The following is a 16,904-nucleotide window of genomic DNA, read 5'->3' as shown; positions in this document are numbered from 1 at the left end:
TTCTTTTTTGGCTGTACATATTTGTTCAGAGCAGCTGCTGTTGTCTCATTGACAGGGGTTGTCAGAGCGTAGCTAACTCTCATTATGTTATCACAAGCCTTGTGATAATTTGATAGCTCCCTTCCAACGCCAGTTCCTGGAGTCAGGAGATGAAGATTACTTGAGAAAATCACCTTTTGCTTCTTACAACAAGTTTCTAGCTCAGTAAGCTAGAAAATGGAAAGATACAAGAGCAGAACACTGAACATGTTCAAAACAGGGTGAAAATAAAAGCACATGCATTTTTTTTTAAAATGCAACTGTTTTAAAGCAGCTGTATCTTGTGATACCGTGGAATCGACTTCAGGTTAATGATTTAGAAAACTGTTCTATGTAAGACTGCAAATGCTAAGGACCATTTCACATTTTGGAAGGGAGGCTGGCCTGCAAAAAGCAAATCACTCAGTGAAGGCTGAAGCTTGTTGAGCACAAATTCCAACTCTGCTGAAGTCCTAGGGAAGAGTATATAATTGGAATTATAAACACATGCGAAGCACCTTCATGCAGAGAACAGCATGCTTTTTACTCCTGTGGTTTCTGTATTTGATTCTTCTTTTCTTTCAGGAAGAGGCTATGAAGACAGAACAGGATTTTCTTTTAGCATCCGGAAGATACGTACAAGTGCAGTAACACGATGTTTGCTGAAAGACTGTTGCAATCTGCTCAGTACTTGAGTTTGCAATAACTCTGGTTACTTCATGCATTATTAAAAAAGTGCATTTTGCAGCACTGTTAAAATCATGTACAACTTTGTCTGTATGCACTCATACAGCAAAGCAAATTTTATTTGGTAGAGTTTGAAAATAAAATTAAATTTGTGTTTACTGGAACTCAGCTAAGGCTAAGTAGAAAACATTCCTTTTCTTGAAATAAAACTACCAATATTTTATAAAGCCCCTTCCTTCGAGTGAGACTCTTTGCCATTTCATAAGCAAAAACAATTATGTTAATGGCTCTGATTAGAACAATTAAAGAGAAATAAAAATGGCTACCTCAGATGCCAGTATACCAATGTAATTTCGTAGAGTACTTATGAAATAGAGAATGATTCCACCAACATTTTTACTTTACTGATGTAGAGAAGTCGGAATCACAGACTAATACAGTCTCTGGTACCTATGGAGGTCTTAAGTTCAATCCTCTGCTAAGAGCTGCTCCAGCTCAGTTTGCTAAAAGCCATGTCCAGTCGAGTTTTAAATAGCTCCAAGGATGTAAATTCCACCATCTCTCTGAGCAACCTGGTTGAGTTTTTGACCATCTTTACATTAGAAATGTTTTCATTACTTTGAATCGGGATTTTCCCATATTCTAACTTGTGTCCATTGCCTCTTGTCCTTCTGTCATGCAGCCCTGAAGGGTCTCTGGCTCCATCTTCTCTACACCCTCCCACCAGACAGTGGAAAACAGAGATAAAATCCCCCCTTTGCCTCCTCCTCTGACAAACCCAACTCTTTCAGCTTCTTCTCTTATGTGCTCCAGCCCCATGAACATCTCAGTGGCTCTTCGCTGGGCTTGCTCTGGTAAGTCTACGTTGTGTTCTGGGGAGCCCAGAACTGAAAACATTACTCCAGATGTGCTCTAACAAGTGCCAAAACGGCGAGAAATAAATCCTTGCCATACTGGCCAACCTCTTGTGAATAGTGCCCTGGATGTAGCTGCAGTAAGGGCACATTGCTATTGTCCACAAGGACCTTTTAAAAATGCTTTTTAAAACTGGGAGTGATGCTTCCCTTTTTCCAGTCACCAGGGACTTCACCTGACTGCCAGGCCTCTTCAACTATGATGGAGAGAGGCTTGGCAGCTCCATCAGCCAGTTCCCTCAGGACCCAGGGATGCACGGCATCAGGCCCAATAGACCTGTACCTGTTCAGTTCCATCAGGTGGTCTTGAACCTGCTCTTCGCTCGCAGCGGGAGGCATTTTTCTCCCCCAGCCACTGGAGGGAGGTTCAGGGACTTGAGAGACGTGGGAAGCCTGACTGGCAGTGAAGACTGAGGTAAAGAACCCGCTGAGTACCTCAGCCTTCCCCATGTCTGTCATTACCGATTCTCCCTTCTTGTCTGTCAGAGGGGGTGAACATAATAATGCTTCGTGTCAGGCATTAAATTTCAGCAGCAAAGCTCATATTCAGATCTATGTAAAGCTGAATCTCTTTGCCCTCCAAATGTTAGTTTGCCTTGAAAAAGTAATTGGCATGGCCAACCTGGCATATAGCTCAGGCTGAGCTTCTGTTAAAACTATACTTTATAGTGAATAAAATAGTCACGTGCTAGAAATCAGATAAGCAAAAGGTAAACTAAGTCTGGCCCACGCCAGCCTGCAATTTTTCCTAGTGTACTTGTTTCGGCCAATCTATTTTAAAGTGATTAATGGTCAATTCTGTCCATACCTGTTTATTCGTTATAGACAAAAATTCTTTTAAAGACACCAAGAGTTTTGTCTGAGAAAAATCATCACTACTTAAGAACTGACTTCGTGCCACCGAAATCACCAAGAGGCCTGCGATTGCATGAGGGTTAGATTAAAAAAGGGTCCCCTAGCACCCAGCTAGCAAGTTAAGGACAATCGCTGAAACATTTATTGCCAGGAAAAAAATCAACCCCCTGACCTTCGTATTTCATGAATTGTGATCATATTCCTTAATAAGAAGAAATGTGTCAGAACTAATCAGCGTACTATAAATAAGGTCACTGGGACTGTTGTGTACAGTTCTGATCACTGATACACAAGAGCAATGTGTAGGAACAGGAGCAAATGCATAGAGCTTGCTGTGTGTTTGGAAGCTCCAAGAGCCTGGATTATGAGGCTTAGTAAAACAAAGGTGTAAAGTGGATATCATTCTTCTGTGTAAATAATTACAGAAAAAGAAACAAGGCAAACATCATTGACCTTCCAGCTAAAAGTACACGAAAGTTCAGCTGTAAACAAATGAACAGAAAATAACAGTATGATCCTAATAAACACCAAGCCCCTTACTTCTTAAACTGTAGTCCGTAACTCCCCAGAAGATAGGGAAGGGCATAAGGGGGATTGTGAAAAATGAGATTTAAATATATATATATATTATATATATATTATCAAAACAGGATGCTAACAAAAATCCCCACATTATGCAGGTTTGCTGCTCACAGCAGCTCAGTTCCTCTACAACAGAGGAGTTAAAAGGATCTGTAATTATCAGCTCTGCTAGCCAATGAGTGGCTAATCACCTTTACTCAAAAAAAAATATATATATAGCAAATCTGATGCTAACAATATGAGGAGTTGTTTGTTTCAGGTTAGATGGGCTGGACTCAGAGGAGGTTACACAGAGACAGGTGACCTCAAAAAAGTAGTAGCACTTACAAAAAGTCTGAGGAAAAAAAAAAAGCATTAATGAAACCAGTTTCCTGAGAAGCCACTCCATTAGTGAGGGAGGAAAAGGACGCTAATTGCTTTTAAAATGATGTTTCATAAATGTGAAGTTTGATAAATGGATTATACTGTTTGGTACCCGTGAGAAGCTGGTCTCAGTTACACGACAGGCTCCTTGTATGTTCCTAATGATTCCTAATGGCCAATAATGCAGTACTCACATATACAAGTAGAATGTCATGTTATTCAAATAAGCAGCTGAATGACGGAATTTGTTCAGTATTTCAGATTTTATGTGGCAATCAAGAGATAATGGTGGAAAAAAGCCATTTGTTTGGCTTCAGTATCAGTCTAGCTGTATCTAGTAACACTTTGGAGTAGCAATTAATGTACAAATAACAGCAGCATACAGAAAACCTTCACCGATGTGTGACCTGCTGACCCCATCATAATTTTTGTTCTGCATATTTTTTTTGCCTTTCCAGTGTTCCAGAGGTGCACTGTCACCATTCTGCATTCCTCTCTCCATGAAATGCTTTACTGGTGATGCAGCTCAGTTACTGCACCTGCACTGGCACTTACGCAATTCCACAGTGAGCCCATTCAAGGAGTTTGTAGTCATCTTCTTGCAAAGTGATTGGTTGCTCTGACACAAATTTTATTCACTTAAAGCTCCAACTTTTAATATTTACAGAGTTGGTTTTGTGGATGAGGAGTTGGACCAACTACCAGAAATAAACAGGCTGGTAGAACCAGAATCACTGAGAGGCTAGAGACCTGTGAAAGGGGACAGAAGTATGACTTTGCAAAGTAAGAGGATCATTTTGGAAAGAGCAAACAGTGGAACAACAGGATCAACTTCAGAGTTGACTTATAACTTCAGACGGTAACTTTTTGATCAATGGTACAGGGTAAATGCAGTACTCTATGGATGGGAGCCTGCTATGGGGTAACCAATCAACTTCATAATCTTGTTTTAAACTTTCCCATTTAGATTCCTGGTTTTGCAGTGTTATCACGAGAGGAACTGCAGATTTCAATCCTCTTTATTTGACACCTAATCTCAGTTATTTCTGTTAAAATTTTGCTCCAGTCATAATCAGCTTTTGTTGTTGTTGTTGTTGTTTTTTCCCCACATAATGAACGTGTTATGTGAGACACAGGGGAAAACCTACACCCTACTGAAGGGGAATGTATTTCTTTTCACCTCAAAGCAATTTACAAACTCTCATTAATTTAAATTCTTTCCACACCCCTGTTGGATAACCTAACATAAATGGAATGTCACACTCCAGATCTTTGTGTATATCATTTGGTCCTCTGAGCTTAAGAACAAGACAGATCCCACTGCGCATTAGAAATTCAGTGAAGAATTCCTGACAACCCCATGCGCAGAATCATCATAGCTCATTTATTTAGAAAGAGCTGTTGTCCAGACAGATGCTGCAGGGAAGTGTCAGAAACAAAATGGGATTTTCCCAGAGAAGATAACAGAATCCTGACTATGGGAACTCAATGACTGGAAATGTTTTTCTGGTATGTTTTCAACTCTGAAAAACAAAGTGATGTTTATCTAGTCCCCACTCCTCTGACTTCTAATGGGCCCTGCTTTTCAACACTCTCTCCCTAGCAACTTTCAGATTTGTTCCACCTTCATGCCAGAAAGACTAGGATGGAAATTGGGCCTACCACAGCGTAGAAATATTTCCAAAGTACATAACAGGTGGAGCACCAGCCTGGGACTGGGGTTTTAGATCTTCATGGGATTTTAGATCTTCATGCTACGCTGCGTGTTGCTACTCATGTTCACTCCAATCTTGAGGGTGCTGTGTAACAGGCTTCTTTCTATATAGTGTAGGAGAAACTGGAATCAGAATCCTACAACTGCAGTTTGAACAAGGGCAGTTTAGGCTGAGTTTTTGAGGGGATGAGGCAGGGCAGTAAGGGGAGCACCTGCAGTCTGGAATAGAGATCTTTATTTCCCCTATATCTGCTTGCCTGTTAGCCCTGGATTCCAGACCAGAACTCACCAAGCATCTTGTGCAGCTTTATTTGCTGGAGACAGCCATCATTATTATTTATTATTTTGTGAGGAGCTTATAAATGCTCTGCAGTTTGAGTGCTCAGTAGGCAACAGCTTTGTGAAACTGTGTGCAGAGTGTTGGTAGATAGGATGGACTTCTGGATCAGACCCAGAAAGCATGGCCAGTACATGACTCTATGGTAACAAATTCTGAAACACAGCAGTTTCTTTGAAATATTGCGTTAAAGAAGGATCCTGGGAATGTGTTCATCGAGATGAATTTTACAAATGAGAACATCATTGAAATTTCAAATAAACGTATTGTGCAATTTATGCAGAGAAAAAAAAAAGTAGCAAATCCTGAATGTCTTACTTGGCCCCAAATAAGGCAGAGTTCAATTAAGTTCACAGTTAGTGCTCCCTTATGAATTATACTTACCTGCTCTGTATGTTGAAATAAGTTTCAACATGTGTATTTTCTTCCCCATTCTTTCCTGCTTGATGTGGAGAAAAAAAATTACCCTTTATGTAAATCATTGCCAAGAGTAGAGAGTTCAGCTCACTGAAAATATCTATCTTCCTTTATTTAATAGTATTTTTTTAGGATTCGGCTTCTTGTCTTCACTTTGCTTGATGTCCTTCCTGAAATCTCTCTCTTGCCAATGTTCTTCTCCACTTAAGAGCTGTTGAGGCTCATAACTACCTTCAAGCTTGGAAAAGATCCACCTAGGCTGAATGTACAGATTTCCACTGCATAGATATCAGGTGTTGTGAATTCTACGTTTGTCATGGTACAGAACCGGAATAAATTTTTTCTAAATATAACAATATAAGAGATTTTGTGTATAGACAGGGTGTTTATCTGTCAAAACATGTCAGCCAGCTAGTTTTGCAGGCAGAACCTGATAGCACATTTAATCCTCCAAATCCGTTCTTATGATCTATAAATATTAAACTAGCTTTAAAATGATGATAGAAAGGACTTAGGCCTAAGCCTTGCAAGACAACATTAGAGTAACTGTGAAGTTAGTCAGAGGATCAAGTATGTTTTTATATATTGCTTTAAGTAATCATCCCTCCCCTAAATTAAATAAGTGCTTCTTTCATTCGAAACAAGAATTCCTGCAGTAGGGCAAACTTCTAGCTGAGACAAGTTTTGAACTGTCCCTGCGTGTTTAGACCAAGGGAGGGAGGCACTCTTTTTGACTCACTCCTGCCTACAACCCGCTTCCCATTGCGATTCCTGTCTGCTCCGATGTCGAGGATGCACAAACACAATGAGTCACGCTGTCAGCTCGGGAAGCTGCCCACCAGCCTGCTTCATTTTCAGGCACTGCACAGCTGATGCAACCTGTGGCCATACAAAAGGCTCTTTATTCGGGATCCGTGCGTTATCTCTGTGAAAACATCCACCACAAAAATCAGACGTTATAGCATTTAATAACAATAATATGTACATACAAACAAACCTGAGCAGCCTCTTTACTTCTGATGGCTGCTGAATCCTGGTTTGCTTCTCCCACTGGGTCTTCTTAGCCAGGACCTCAATTCTGGCACCTGTGACTGACATAGAGTAGCAGAAGGCTCACAGTGCTGGAAACTAAATCAAAACACTTTAATGTCGTGAAACACCTTTTTGACTACTATGCTTCAAATTAACAAAAGTTATTTGTTAATAAGTTATACTTCAAGCTAACAAAAGTGTGAGAAACACTCTGTACCCAATAACATAAGCAGAGGCAAGGATCTCAGTAAAGTAGTAATTTATTCACGATTGCAATGGTGGGCATCCCACAAGCAGGAGTGCACCTACTAGTCCATAACACAGTTTATACACTTTTTTTCTCGAGGACCAGGACCCTCCCATTTCCCCATTGACTGGGTAATCCAGGTTCACCATCTATCCGGTGCTTCACAGACAATACGTGGCTTTCAGTTGCCGGCCTGTTATAAGTCACATTTCTTTTGACTTTTATACTCTTTGAGGTGGTAACGTTTCTTCTACAGTGATTTCCGCCTAAGTGCTCTAAGGATTCTGGTTGTCTGCATTTTACAAGGTCGCCTGCTAAACTTTCGTATCACTGCAAGCATACCTCAATACCACATTCCTTCCCTCTAAACAATGTAACTCTGCAAAAACACATTTCTCTTCCCACAAAAATCCTACCCAGGGCGCGCTGACGCGCTGACCCCCCACCCCCCACCCCCCACCCCCCACCCCTCCCCATTTACCCCACAGCACCCCGCACCGCCCTTTCCCTCAGCCCCTCCCGCCCCCATTTCCCTCAGGCCCCCCTCCCCCCCGCCGCCATTTTCCTCCCTCAGGCAGGCGGGCGGGCGGCCTTTCTCCCGCCTGTCTCTTTCGGCCAGGCGCGCCGCGGGCAGCCCCGCCGAGGCCCCGCAGTTAAGCGCGGCCGCGGCGCCGCCCCTTTCTTTTCGGGCCGCGCCGCCATTTTGTGGGCACGCGGGGTGCCGCGCCGAGCCCCCCATCGTCCCTCAGGTGTCTCCGGGGGGCGGCCGGGGCGCTCCGGTAGCGGGGTGGGGGGGCTGTGGGCACGGCCTCGGTGGGGTTGGGGGGTGAGGGGGGGAGTGGAGAGGCTGTGGGCTGCAGGCTGCGGCGTGGGGTGGCGGCTGGAAGGCTGGGCCGCACCGCACCGGGAGGCTGCTGAGGGAGGGAAAGAAGGAAGGAATAAAAGGAAGGAGGGTTTGAGGTAGTTTCCCAGCGTAGGTCTTGTAGCAGGGCCCAGAAGGACGTGGGGTTCGCTAACGTGGCTGGCGGCATGGGGCTGCTGAGTGCGTGGTGAGAAGGGTCGTGGCTGAGGGGCGTCTGTGGTAAGAGGCTCGAGTTCATGTTAAAAAGCATTACTACGGTCAGAGCAGAAATACCAGACCGTGGTCTGTCATACCACGTGTAATAGTGATGCCTCTAAGAGTAGTTATCTGATAATTTTGGTCGTAGAGGTCTTGTTTTTTTGGCAGGCCCTGTGAGGAGAGCTTGAGCGAACTGGGCTTTGGCACTCGGGCAAGAAGCAGTTTTGGGAGACACTTAACAGCAGCTGTTATCAAGAAGATGGGTCCTGGTGCCTAATTAGGGACATGTGACAGGAGAGATGGCTGTCATAAGTTCAAAAGAGAGAAGTTCTAACTAGATACAATGAAAGGGTTTTTTTGTCATGAGGTCAGTCAGGCCTCCAAGCAGGCTGCACAGGGAGGCCGTTCAGCATCCTGCCTCCATCCTTGAAGGGTTTCAACACCTGATCGGGCAAAGCCCCGAGTGACTTGGTCCTCTCATAGCAGGCATTGCTTTGAGGAGAAAGAAGGTGGAGCTGGTGATTTGCTAACATCCCATGTAACCTCAGTTATGGCTCTATAGAAATATTGTATTTGTTTACTGTCAGTGTCTAATAACATTTCTTGGTCCTACCCAGCAGTTTGGAAATGGTGTCATTCTGAAGGCTTAAAGGATTCCTTTTTCTGAAATTCCTGAAAATATCATTAGTCAATTTTTTTAGTGAACCAGTAGTTCTGAACAGTCTTCATTCATTTTTACAGTAATCAGCCAAAATGACGAACACAAAGGGAAAGAGGAGGGGAACACGTTATATGTTCTCAAGGCCGTTTCGCAAACATGGTAAGTACATCGTATGGTGAGAACAACTGCACTAAGTTACTGTCCTGTTGGATGTCAGCAGTCCCTAGGTAGTGTATGGATACACCAGCTTGCTTCAAAGGATATCTGGCAACTTAGGTCAAAACCCAAAGAAAGATACACAAGTAAACTTGCAAGTCTTACAGGTTATTATTAGTCTTCTGAGTGCTTGACGATGGTAACAATACTGTTTCTGTTAACGCTTGAAAGTGAAGAAGATACGTCAAAAGTTGTACTTAGTTAAAATGTATGGTTTGTTGCCTTTTAGTGATGAGAAGTGATAGCAGCTGTATTCACAGTGACATAGTAAATAGTTGGAATGCTTTTTCAGCTTCTGCATTAGGAATGAGATTAAAGCCGTAGTTTTCTTCAGTTTGTTTTTTCTATATTTTGGGGTGTGAAGAGGTAATTACTGCTTTAAAAATGTTTGATTTATGTTTTTTTTTCAAATTAATTTTGAACTTGAGTTTTTAAATCAAATCTTATGAAATGCATGGTCCGCTTCTACTCCCCTCCCTCCCCACCTTTTTTTGTGTGTGTGTGAAATTGAGAGCTTCACAGTGTCCCTATTTGCATCTCTCAACAGGAGTTGTTCCTCTGGCTACCTATATGCGCATCTACAAGAAGGGCGATATAGTTGATATCAAGGTACTTTCTACAATGCAGTATAATTAAAAACAAAACAAACACAAAAAAATGAAGTAGTGTTACCGCTTTCCATTTCCATTTTTTGTGGTAGTCTTTCTGTTATTCGTGTCGTATGTGTCAACACAAGTAGCGGCTTCTTTTGGAGCAGTAGTGGAACGACAATGCTGTTGAGCCAATATTAATGCTTCACTGTCACGTACTTTGTATTTGTGATACATATTGGGCTGTGCTCTGTTACTGTGCGCTCAGCTGAAAAAAGTGAGTGAAATATGCAATATCTAATACTTGGGTTGCTGCATTGTGCCTGCTAGCTCACAGGAACCCCACCTGTCATTCTAGTAGATACTGTTTTGCCTGATTTGCACCTGCTGTTTGGAAGAGCCATAGTTCATGCTGCATGGCTTATGCAGCATCATTTTCCATTAATCGTTATTTTCTAGGACTTGTCATTTAAAATGAGCCATACTTTCAGCATGAAACTGTATTAAATTTGAACGTTTCACTAGGATTTCCTACTCCGTTGAATCCTTTAATTTCAATTTGAAATGCTGAGTTTTCATAACTCACAGAGGTTGAAGTGTAATTGTTTTTTTTTAAAACTCCTGGAGAGCTGTAGCATTCAGGAATTATCACTTCTTGACATTCTGGAGCTTGATGATGATTGTCCCCTGTGATTGCTTGCTAAAAACAAAGTGATCGAATCATTTCACCGACGCTGAAAGCAACAGAATAGTCATAGAAGAATTTGGTAGTCTTCAGATACAAAATGTGTGGCTAGAAATTCTAAGGTATGAACAAAACAGGAGTGTTTTTAAATCAATCTTGAGTAATGTGATATTTGTGCTTTAATTAACTTCTGAATGGAAAGCCCTTGACATTGCTTGAATGTTTTTAAGGTAAAGTTTAGGCTTCATTCTCATTTTACCTCTTAACAGGGTATGGGTACTGTTCAACAAGGTATGCCCCACAAGTGCTACCATGGGAAGACTGGAAGGGTATATAATGTTACGCAGCACGCTGTGGGCGTTATTGTTAACAAGAAGGTTAAGTAAGTAATGAAGTTCTGAGCATCTAAACTTTGTGTTGGGGGAAGTTGATCTGTAATGGCACCCTCCTTTCACTTTGCCAATTAGACATTTTTTTTGTCTTGATTGGTCATTCAAGGTGGGTAAAGTGTATCTCCTTTTAAAACCCAAGCAAATGATGGTCATTTGACTTGGATCCTGTCAGAGGAAACAGTTCTTTATTCTTCTGAGCAGCACTTAATGACATTACCTAATGGGGATTATCAGCTGACTTTCACATTTATATTGAAGGCTTTTTAAAATACTACTTTGCAGCTGTATTCATCTTTTTGTACAATTTAGTCAGAAAAAGATACTACTTTTTTCCAGAAATGAGACTGAAGTACAGTGGTAATAGTTACTTGTCTGTATGCTACAAGGTTAAGGTTAAAATAATTTGTTCTCCTGCAATTTAATGCTAAATTGTCAGCATATTGTTATATATTAATAAGCTTTCAGTTACGTAAATTAACTCTGATTTGCGTCTGCAGCAATGTATTCTGAGTGATTGCCACTTAAAGAAAACTGATCTGTAATTGAGCTTATGGAGTTACTTATGGAAATGCCATAACGCTGGCCTTGAAATGGCCTTTTTGCAAGTGCAGTAGATTAAAACCTGATTTCTTTTCTTAGGGGTAAGATTCTTGCCAAGAGAATTAATGTGCGTATTGAGCATATTAAGCATTCCAAGAGCAGAGACAGCTTTCTGCAGCGTGTGAAGGAGAATGAGAAGAAGAAAAAGGAAGCAAAAGAAAAAGGCATTTGGGTTCAACTGAAACGCCAGGTAGTATTTTTATTGTAGTTCATGCATTATTGATTCAGTTGGGGGGGGGTAAACCACCCAGAACCAAACTAGTTGACTAAAATGTTATTCTCTTCCAAAACAACAAAACGTTATGCTGCAAACTGAACTTATTTGTTAAAAAAAAAAAAAAAAAGTTAATGAAACTGCTTACAGTACTCTGAAAAATCCAAAATCCAGGTCTGTTGCAGATTGTGTTAGAGGTGTCTGCTACTAGCCTCACTTAGTTTGTGTTCTTTTTGTAGGAGGTTCCTTCTTTTTCTTCATTTAGAGTAGAGTGACAGCATGCAGCGTGTCTGCATCTGAGCTGTAATGCTTCGTGCCTGAACAGCTGTGCACTGTTCCTGGATGAAAACGAAGTCCTTGGCTGTGAACAAAGGGCCAGATGCTTCCTGTTCAGATATCGCTGTAGAGGGTTTCTAATTTGGAGCAGGAGCTTTGGCTGATTTCTAGGAGTGATGTCTTTGGTTTAGTGGAATTCAGCTGCGGCAGTTTCTGTTAAAACCCTTTAAGAAAGAATAACTAGACTTTTAGAGAAAACAGCTGTTTCTTCTAGAACCCCAGGCTACATCACTTCTCGTTAACTTAGATTAGTAAATTGCAGAGGACAAAGTGTAGTTTTCTTCATTCAGCAGTGGAAGACAAGTAAATTTTCTAGCAGATCATTTTTTTTGCAGCTAATCTTTGAAACAAATTTTAAAGAGACAAGGAAAGATGAAATTGCTGTAATGTTTATATAGCAATGTATTAAGTGTCAAAATTAATTTTGTGTAAGGCTGCTTCTGAGTTTTAGTGTTAAAAGTTCTTTCTTTTTTCGTTTACAGCCTGCTCCACCAAGGGAAGCGCACTTCGTGAGAACTAATGGGAAGGATCCAGAGCTGCTGGAGCCAATTCCCTATGAATTCATGGCATAATGAACATTTAAAAAAGATAAATTAAAGATCTGTTTTTGGACAAGTGTATGCAATTGTGGCTGATTCCTTTAAGTATTTTTTATTGAACAGATTCTTCAGAAAGCTTCTTTTAATTGAAGTTTATTTATCTTGCTTTACGTGATAGTTGGTCATTTAAATCATTGGCAGCTTTTGCTGCTCAGTTCGGTCACTTACATAGACAATAAATTTTAGGGACACCGAAACTTGCTAATGCTCAATGGTAATCATTCTTCTTTAATTACCTAGTGGGGTAATAAGAGAGGACATTGGATATTTCACTGACAAAGTGAAAGCGTATAGCAAGAACTGTACAGTGTCACTTGAAGAAAATGGTTTTTGAAAACAACTTCTTAAAAAAAAGGCTGTGGGGTGGGCTTCTGTTTCACCACTGTAATGTGTAAAGGGATTTTTAGAGCATCCCCAGGCCAATAAAAGCATTCTTAGAAAAGTTTAGTAACAAAGCTTTTATGTCAAAACAGTGCCTTTGTCACTTCTTCTTTATTTAATTGGCTGGCATAGTTCAGCACTTGAATTTCGTATGTTTGTTGCCTATCTGTTGGATCTAAATGTCTGTCTGGATGTCCTAATGCATTTCTCCCACCCAATTAACTTCAGTAATGCTTCCCAAAAACCCGGTGCTAGTTGCCCAGTGTTTGAGCGGAAGAACAGCCAACTGTGTGCTAACCAATGCTATTGTTTAAGTTCTGTTTGAGGCTTGCTGAAGAATCTGCTGAAGGCAACGTGCTTAGCTTTGAAAATGCATGAACTCAAACATAGCTTCGTTAGAGTTTTGGATTATCTTTTACCTTCCTAAGTCTGATGTAAGGCGCTGCGTAGCTACCTCAAGTAAATGATGTAAAACTAACGTCCACAGGTAGAGAGTAAAATACCAGAGAAGCTAGTGATCTCAAGCACTTTGTAGGTGTCAATTATCAAAAATTACTGAATACTCAATTGTAGGACAACTATTTCTGGGGGGAGTAATAAATGGAGAGTTGAGGTTTGCTTTTCTCTTAATTCTGAGGTGTTTTAAGCAGAAGTTTCAAGCTGCATACAGGCTGCTTAGAAATTAAGGGACTGATGCACGTTTAACCTAACGCTTCAGGTGCCTTTCAGGAGGTGGAACAACTCCTACCTCTTAGCAGATCGATAAAGGGCGTTAGTGCTGGGTTTTGACATGGTGTGTTAGGCATGGAGTGCACCACCATCACCCAGAACAAGGTTGATGAATCTGTCCTAACTTTTACTGATTCATGCACTTGGTTCTTATGATCAGGTGTGGTGTTCTTGGAGCAGTCAGAAGTGTATACTAACCTTAGACCTTTATCAGCTTATTTGGCTTGTGAACTTCAACAGCAATTTAAAATAAATATTTGTCTAGCAGGATAAGCATTTTCCATCAGGCTTCGCATCTGAAGGAGTTAAGTGGGAGGCTTTTGTGGGTGTGATCTTTGGTGCTGACATTTTCATCAGTTTTCATCCATTTCTCCTCTGATGCATGCTTGTCGAAGTTACCTTGCTTCTGTATTTGTTTTGTGCTTCCCTGTCAAGATTCAAGTGGATGAACTAGCACCACGATGAAAAGTTTAACAAGCACAAATTAGGTGGTGGCTAGCTTTCAACTGCTGGAACTTCTTCAGCAATTAGGGGTAATAGGAACAGGCAGTATGCAGAGGTCTTGTTTAAGAGCTGTGCTTCTGGAGACCCTGTGGATTACAAGTTTTCCACTTAGCCTCTGTATTTCCAAGGTCACTCTGCAGGTGGTAAATGCTCATAAGTGCGTATTTGGAATCTGCGTGGGCTGGGATGGGAGGGAGGGGATGCTTTCGACGGCCTGGGTTCCCAGAACTGACTGAAAACGAGGTTGGGTTTGTGTACCAAGAGTCTTTTTAGGTTTCTTCCAGTGTTTGGCAGAAGGACAAACTGACAAAGGTTTAGCCTGACTCGGGTTTATAGGGGCTGCCTTTCAGTTGCTGTGAGTGGAGTGGTGGTTTTCCTGATGATCTCAGGTTTGGAGAAGCACAGCTTTGGGTACTCACAGACCTCAGGATCTGCTGTAGAAGTTTGCTTTGCATGTGTTTAGCTGTCCTGTTTTTGCACAGTCCTGACAAAAGAGGGAGATCTGCGGATTGAGCAGCTGTTGAAGAAGTGGCTGTCGTGAAACTAGCTCCTAAACTGAAGTGCCTCCTTGATAGAAGAAAATAAGTTTAGGTGTGTACATAAGTTGCAAACTGCTGGGGAGGGGACTGACCTCTGATTTCAGCGTCCCTCTCTGGGTGGGTGAGGCATATTTGTTCATGTTTGGAGTTGCAAGTTCTCCCCTTCAACTTACTCTCGATGGGATGTTACACATCAGACCTGTGAGCTGTAGCTGGTGGTCACATTGCCCCTGTACAACGTGTAGAGAGTGAAGTGCTTGTGGGTTAGCCCAAGCCGTTGCACTTCCACGCAGTGCTTGGTCTCCGTTCAGGAGCCTAATTCAGAGGTGAGGGCTGAGCTGCCTCCTGTGTCCCAGGTGGGTGCTGTGTCGGGGTGGCCCAGCTGGCCCAGAGGATGCCAAGAGCTGCGTGGCTACACCTGCCAGCAAAAGTGATCCTCGCTGTCCCGTGTGTCCCTGCAGAGACCACGCGGTGCAGTGGTTCCCATAATTTTTGCTGTGGGGAGAAAGGACACGACTAAACTGGGCTTCTTGTTTGTATGGGCAGTACCTCACGGTTCAGGAGTGCTCTTAGGGTCTCCCACAGCGCAGGGGACATCGTACTGCTGCAAACTTCCCCTTTTATGGGAGCGTTGTACCAGCAACCCCACAATATTTGGCGTGTTGCATTTTGTGGCCGTCCATCTACCTCAGTGGATGCAGTACCTAGACGTATATAAGGATCAAGTTGTAGCCTCTGGGATTTCCATATCAGAACCAGTCTGGAGTCTATACCATTGGTGAAGACTTGCAGAGGAGCACTGCTGCTTGTTTCTTGGTGGAGAAAGGAGCTCCAGAGGCCCTCACAATGCCCTCCCTGCTGTAGCTGCTCGAGTGAGCTCCCCTACGTCTCCCAGGGTACCGAGTGCTCCCAGAGCCTGGAACAGGGATGTGGGTCAGGCAGCACCGGGGTGTCCTGCGTGATTGGGATTTCAAGTGGGACTGGCACCAAAGGCCTTACAGGGACCATATTGCTGGGGCATGGAGTATCTGTGTGGGGTGGGTGGAAGTACAGAGTGGTGCTTCCACCTGGGAGCTGCAGCTGAGGGATGAGGAGCTCCTTGGAGCAGATTTGAACCCACAGATCCTGGGGAGCACTTGGCCCGCAGAACAAGGGCTCTCATAAAGAACCCGAGCCCCAACTGCTTCACCGAGCGATGTGCTCACGTTGCTCCCTGAAACGAGTTCCTTGATGGTGGTCCCTGCTTGGGTTCGTGCAAATGACCGTCACCGCTCACCCTTTGGGGGTGCCTGGCACCGGGAAGGCAGCGTGAGCCCCACAGCTGCCCAGGGACGAGGAGCTGGGTGTTTGGGGGTGGCATTCAGTGCTCCCTGCTTTCACAGCTCCCAGCGCCTGGCAGTCATCTGCCTGGAACGGGCTCGTTTTAACGCCGCTCTTTCAAGGGCACGCTGAATGTAGTCTGATAGCTCTTTTATAAAGAAACGTTTAAAAATAGCCCGTTTGTGTACAAGGCCAGAGACAAGCGGCGCATGACAATGGGAGCGGATGACAATAGCGTGAACCTTTGGAAACCAAAAGCTTTTAGCGATGGAAGAAAATCTTGTTTACAAAAGGAAAACTGGCATGACAGGGAGTGTTGGTGCAGAGATTTTAGAGGCAATCGCTTTCTGAGGGGAAAAATTGCCTCAATGTTCCTGTAGGGGCTCTTGGGCACCAAAGTAACACAAATAATACACAGCACTTCCTCCACAGCCTTAACTGAGGGTGTTAACTGCTGTGAATCATGTGTGACCAGCTAAAGAGCCATGTGGCTTCTTTATCGGGTAGAAAAACTCTGGGATTTATGGGGCACAAGAGGAGAACTCAGATGGGGCACAACTTTGGGGGGTGGTGGGTCCCTGCCCGCTGTGGGGCTGTGCCCCTGGGAAGTGGGTGCTGTTCTGCCCATCCTTGTGGTCCCTGGTGCCAGGGTTACTTACCCTGGGGACACTTTCGCTGTGGTAGAGCAGAGCTGGTGATGTTCTAGTGCCCTCATCCTGACTTTTCATGTCACCGGAGGTTTCCCAGGAAGTGCTGAGCAGGCATGGTTTTTGCCTGGACTTGGGGAGAAAGCAGGAGGGAGGGCAAGAGAAAGTAAAGAAAAACGTGACCTGTTGTCATCCCATGGAGCTGAGAGCTGTGCTCCGCTGGAAAGGGATTGGACTAGATGATCTTTCAAGGTCCCTTCCAATC

At 43.0% G+C, this 16,904-nt stretch overlaps 1 protein-coding gene across 1 annotated transcript; it reads left to right on the top strand.

The window, feature by feature from the left end:
- Positions 1-7,824: 7,824 nt before the first annotated feature.
- Positions 7,825-12,540, top strand: RPL21 (ribosomal protein L21). Its single transcript, XM_080564231.1, has 6 exons — positions 7,825-7,915; positions 8,968-9,046; positions 9,651-9,712; positions 10,648-10,760; positions 11,410-11,560; positions 12,403-12,540. Exons 2-6 carry the CDS (start codon positions 8,980-8,982, stop codon positions 12,490-12,492), a joined length of 483 nt encoding a protein of 160 aa, XP_080420357.1. The 5' UTR covers positions 7,825-7,915; positions 8,968-8,979; the 3' UTR covers positions 12,493-12,540.
- Positions 12,541-16,904: the final 4,364 nt, after the last annotated feature.

The sequence above is a fragment of the Anser brachyrhynchus genome, assembly GCF_964034855.1.
Source record: "Anser brachyrhynchus genome assembly, chromosome: 1".
Classification (NCBI taxonomy): Eukaryota; Metazoa; Chordata; class Aves; order Anseriformes; family Anatidae; genus Anser; species Anser brachyrhynchus.
Note: the sequence above shows the minus strand (reverse complement) of the source record. Positions and strands in the feature narration are given on the sequence as shown.

Bases quoted from the DNA above. Each gene is read 5' to 3' on its own strand.
- RPL21 (XM_080564231.1), top strand. From the start codon at position 8,980: ATGACGAACACAAAGGGAAAGAGGAGGGGAACACGTTATATGTTCTCA. The intron at 9,047-9,650 runs GTAAGTACATCG...ATCTCTCAACAG, and splicing joins AAGGCCGTTTCGCAAACATG to GAGTTGTTCCTCTGGCTACC. The intron at 9,713-10,647 runs GTACTTTCTACA...ACCTCTTAACAG, and splicing joins GCGATATAGTTGATATCAAG to GGTATGGGTACTGTTCAACA.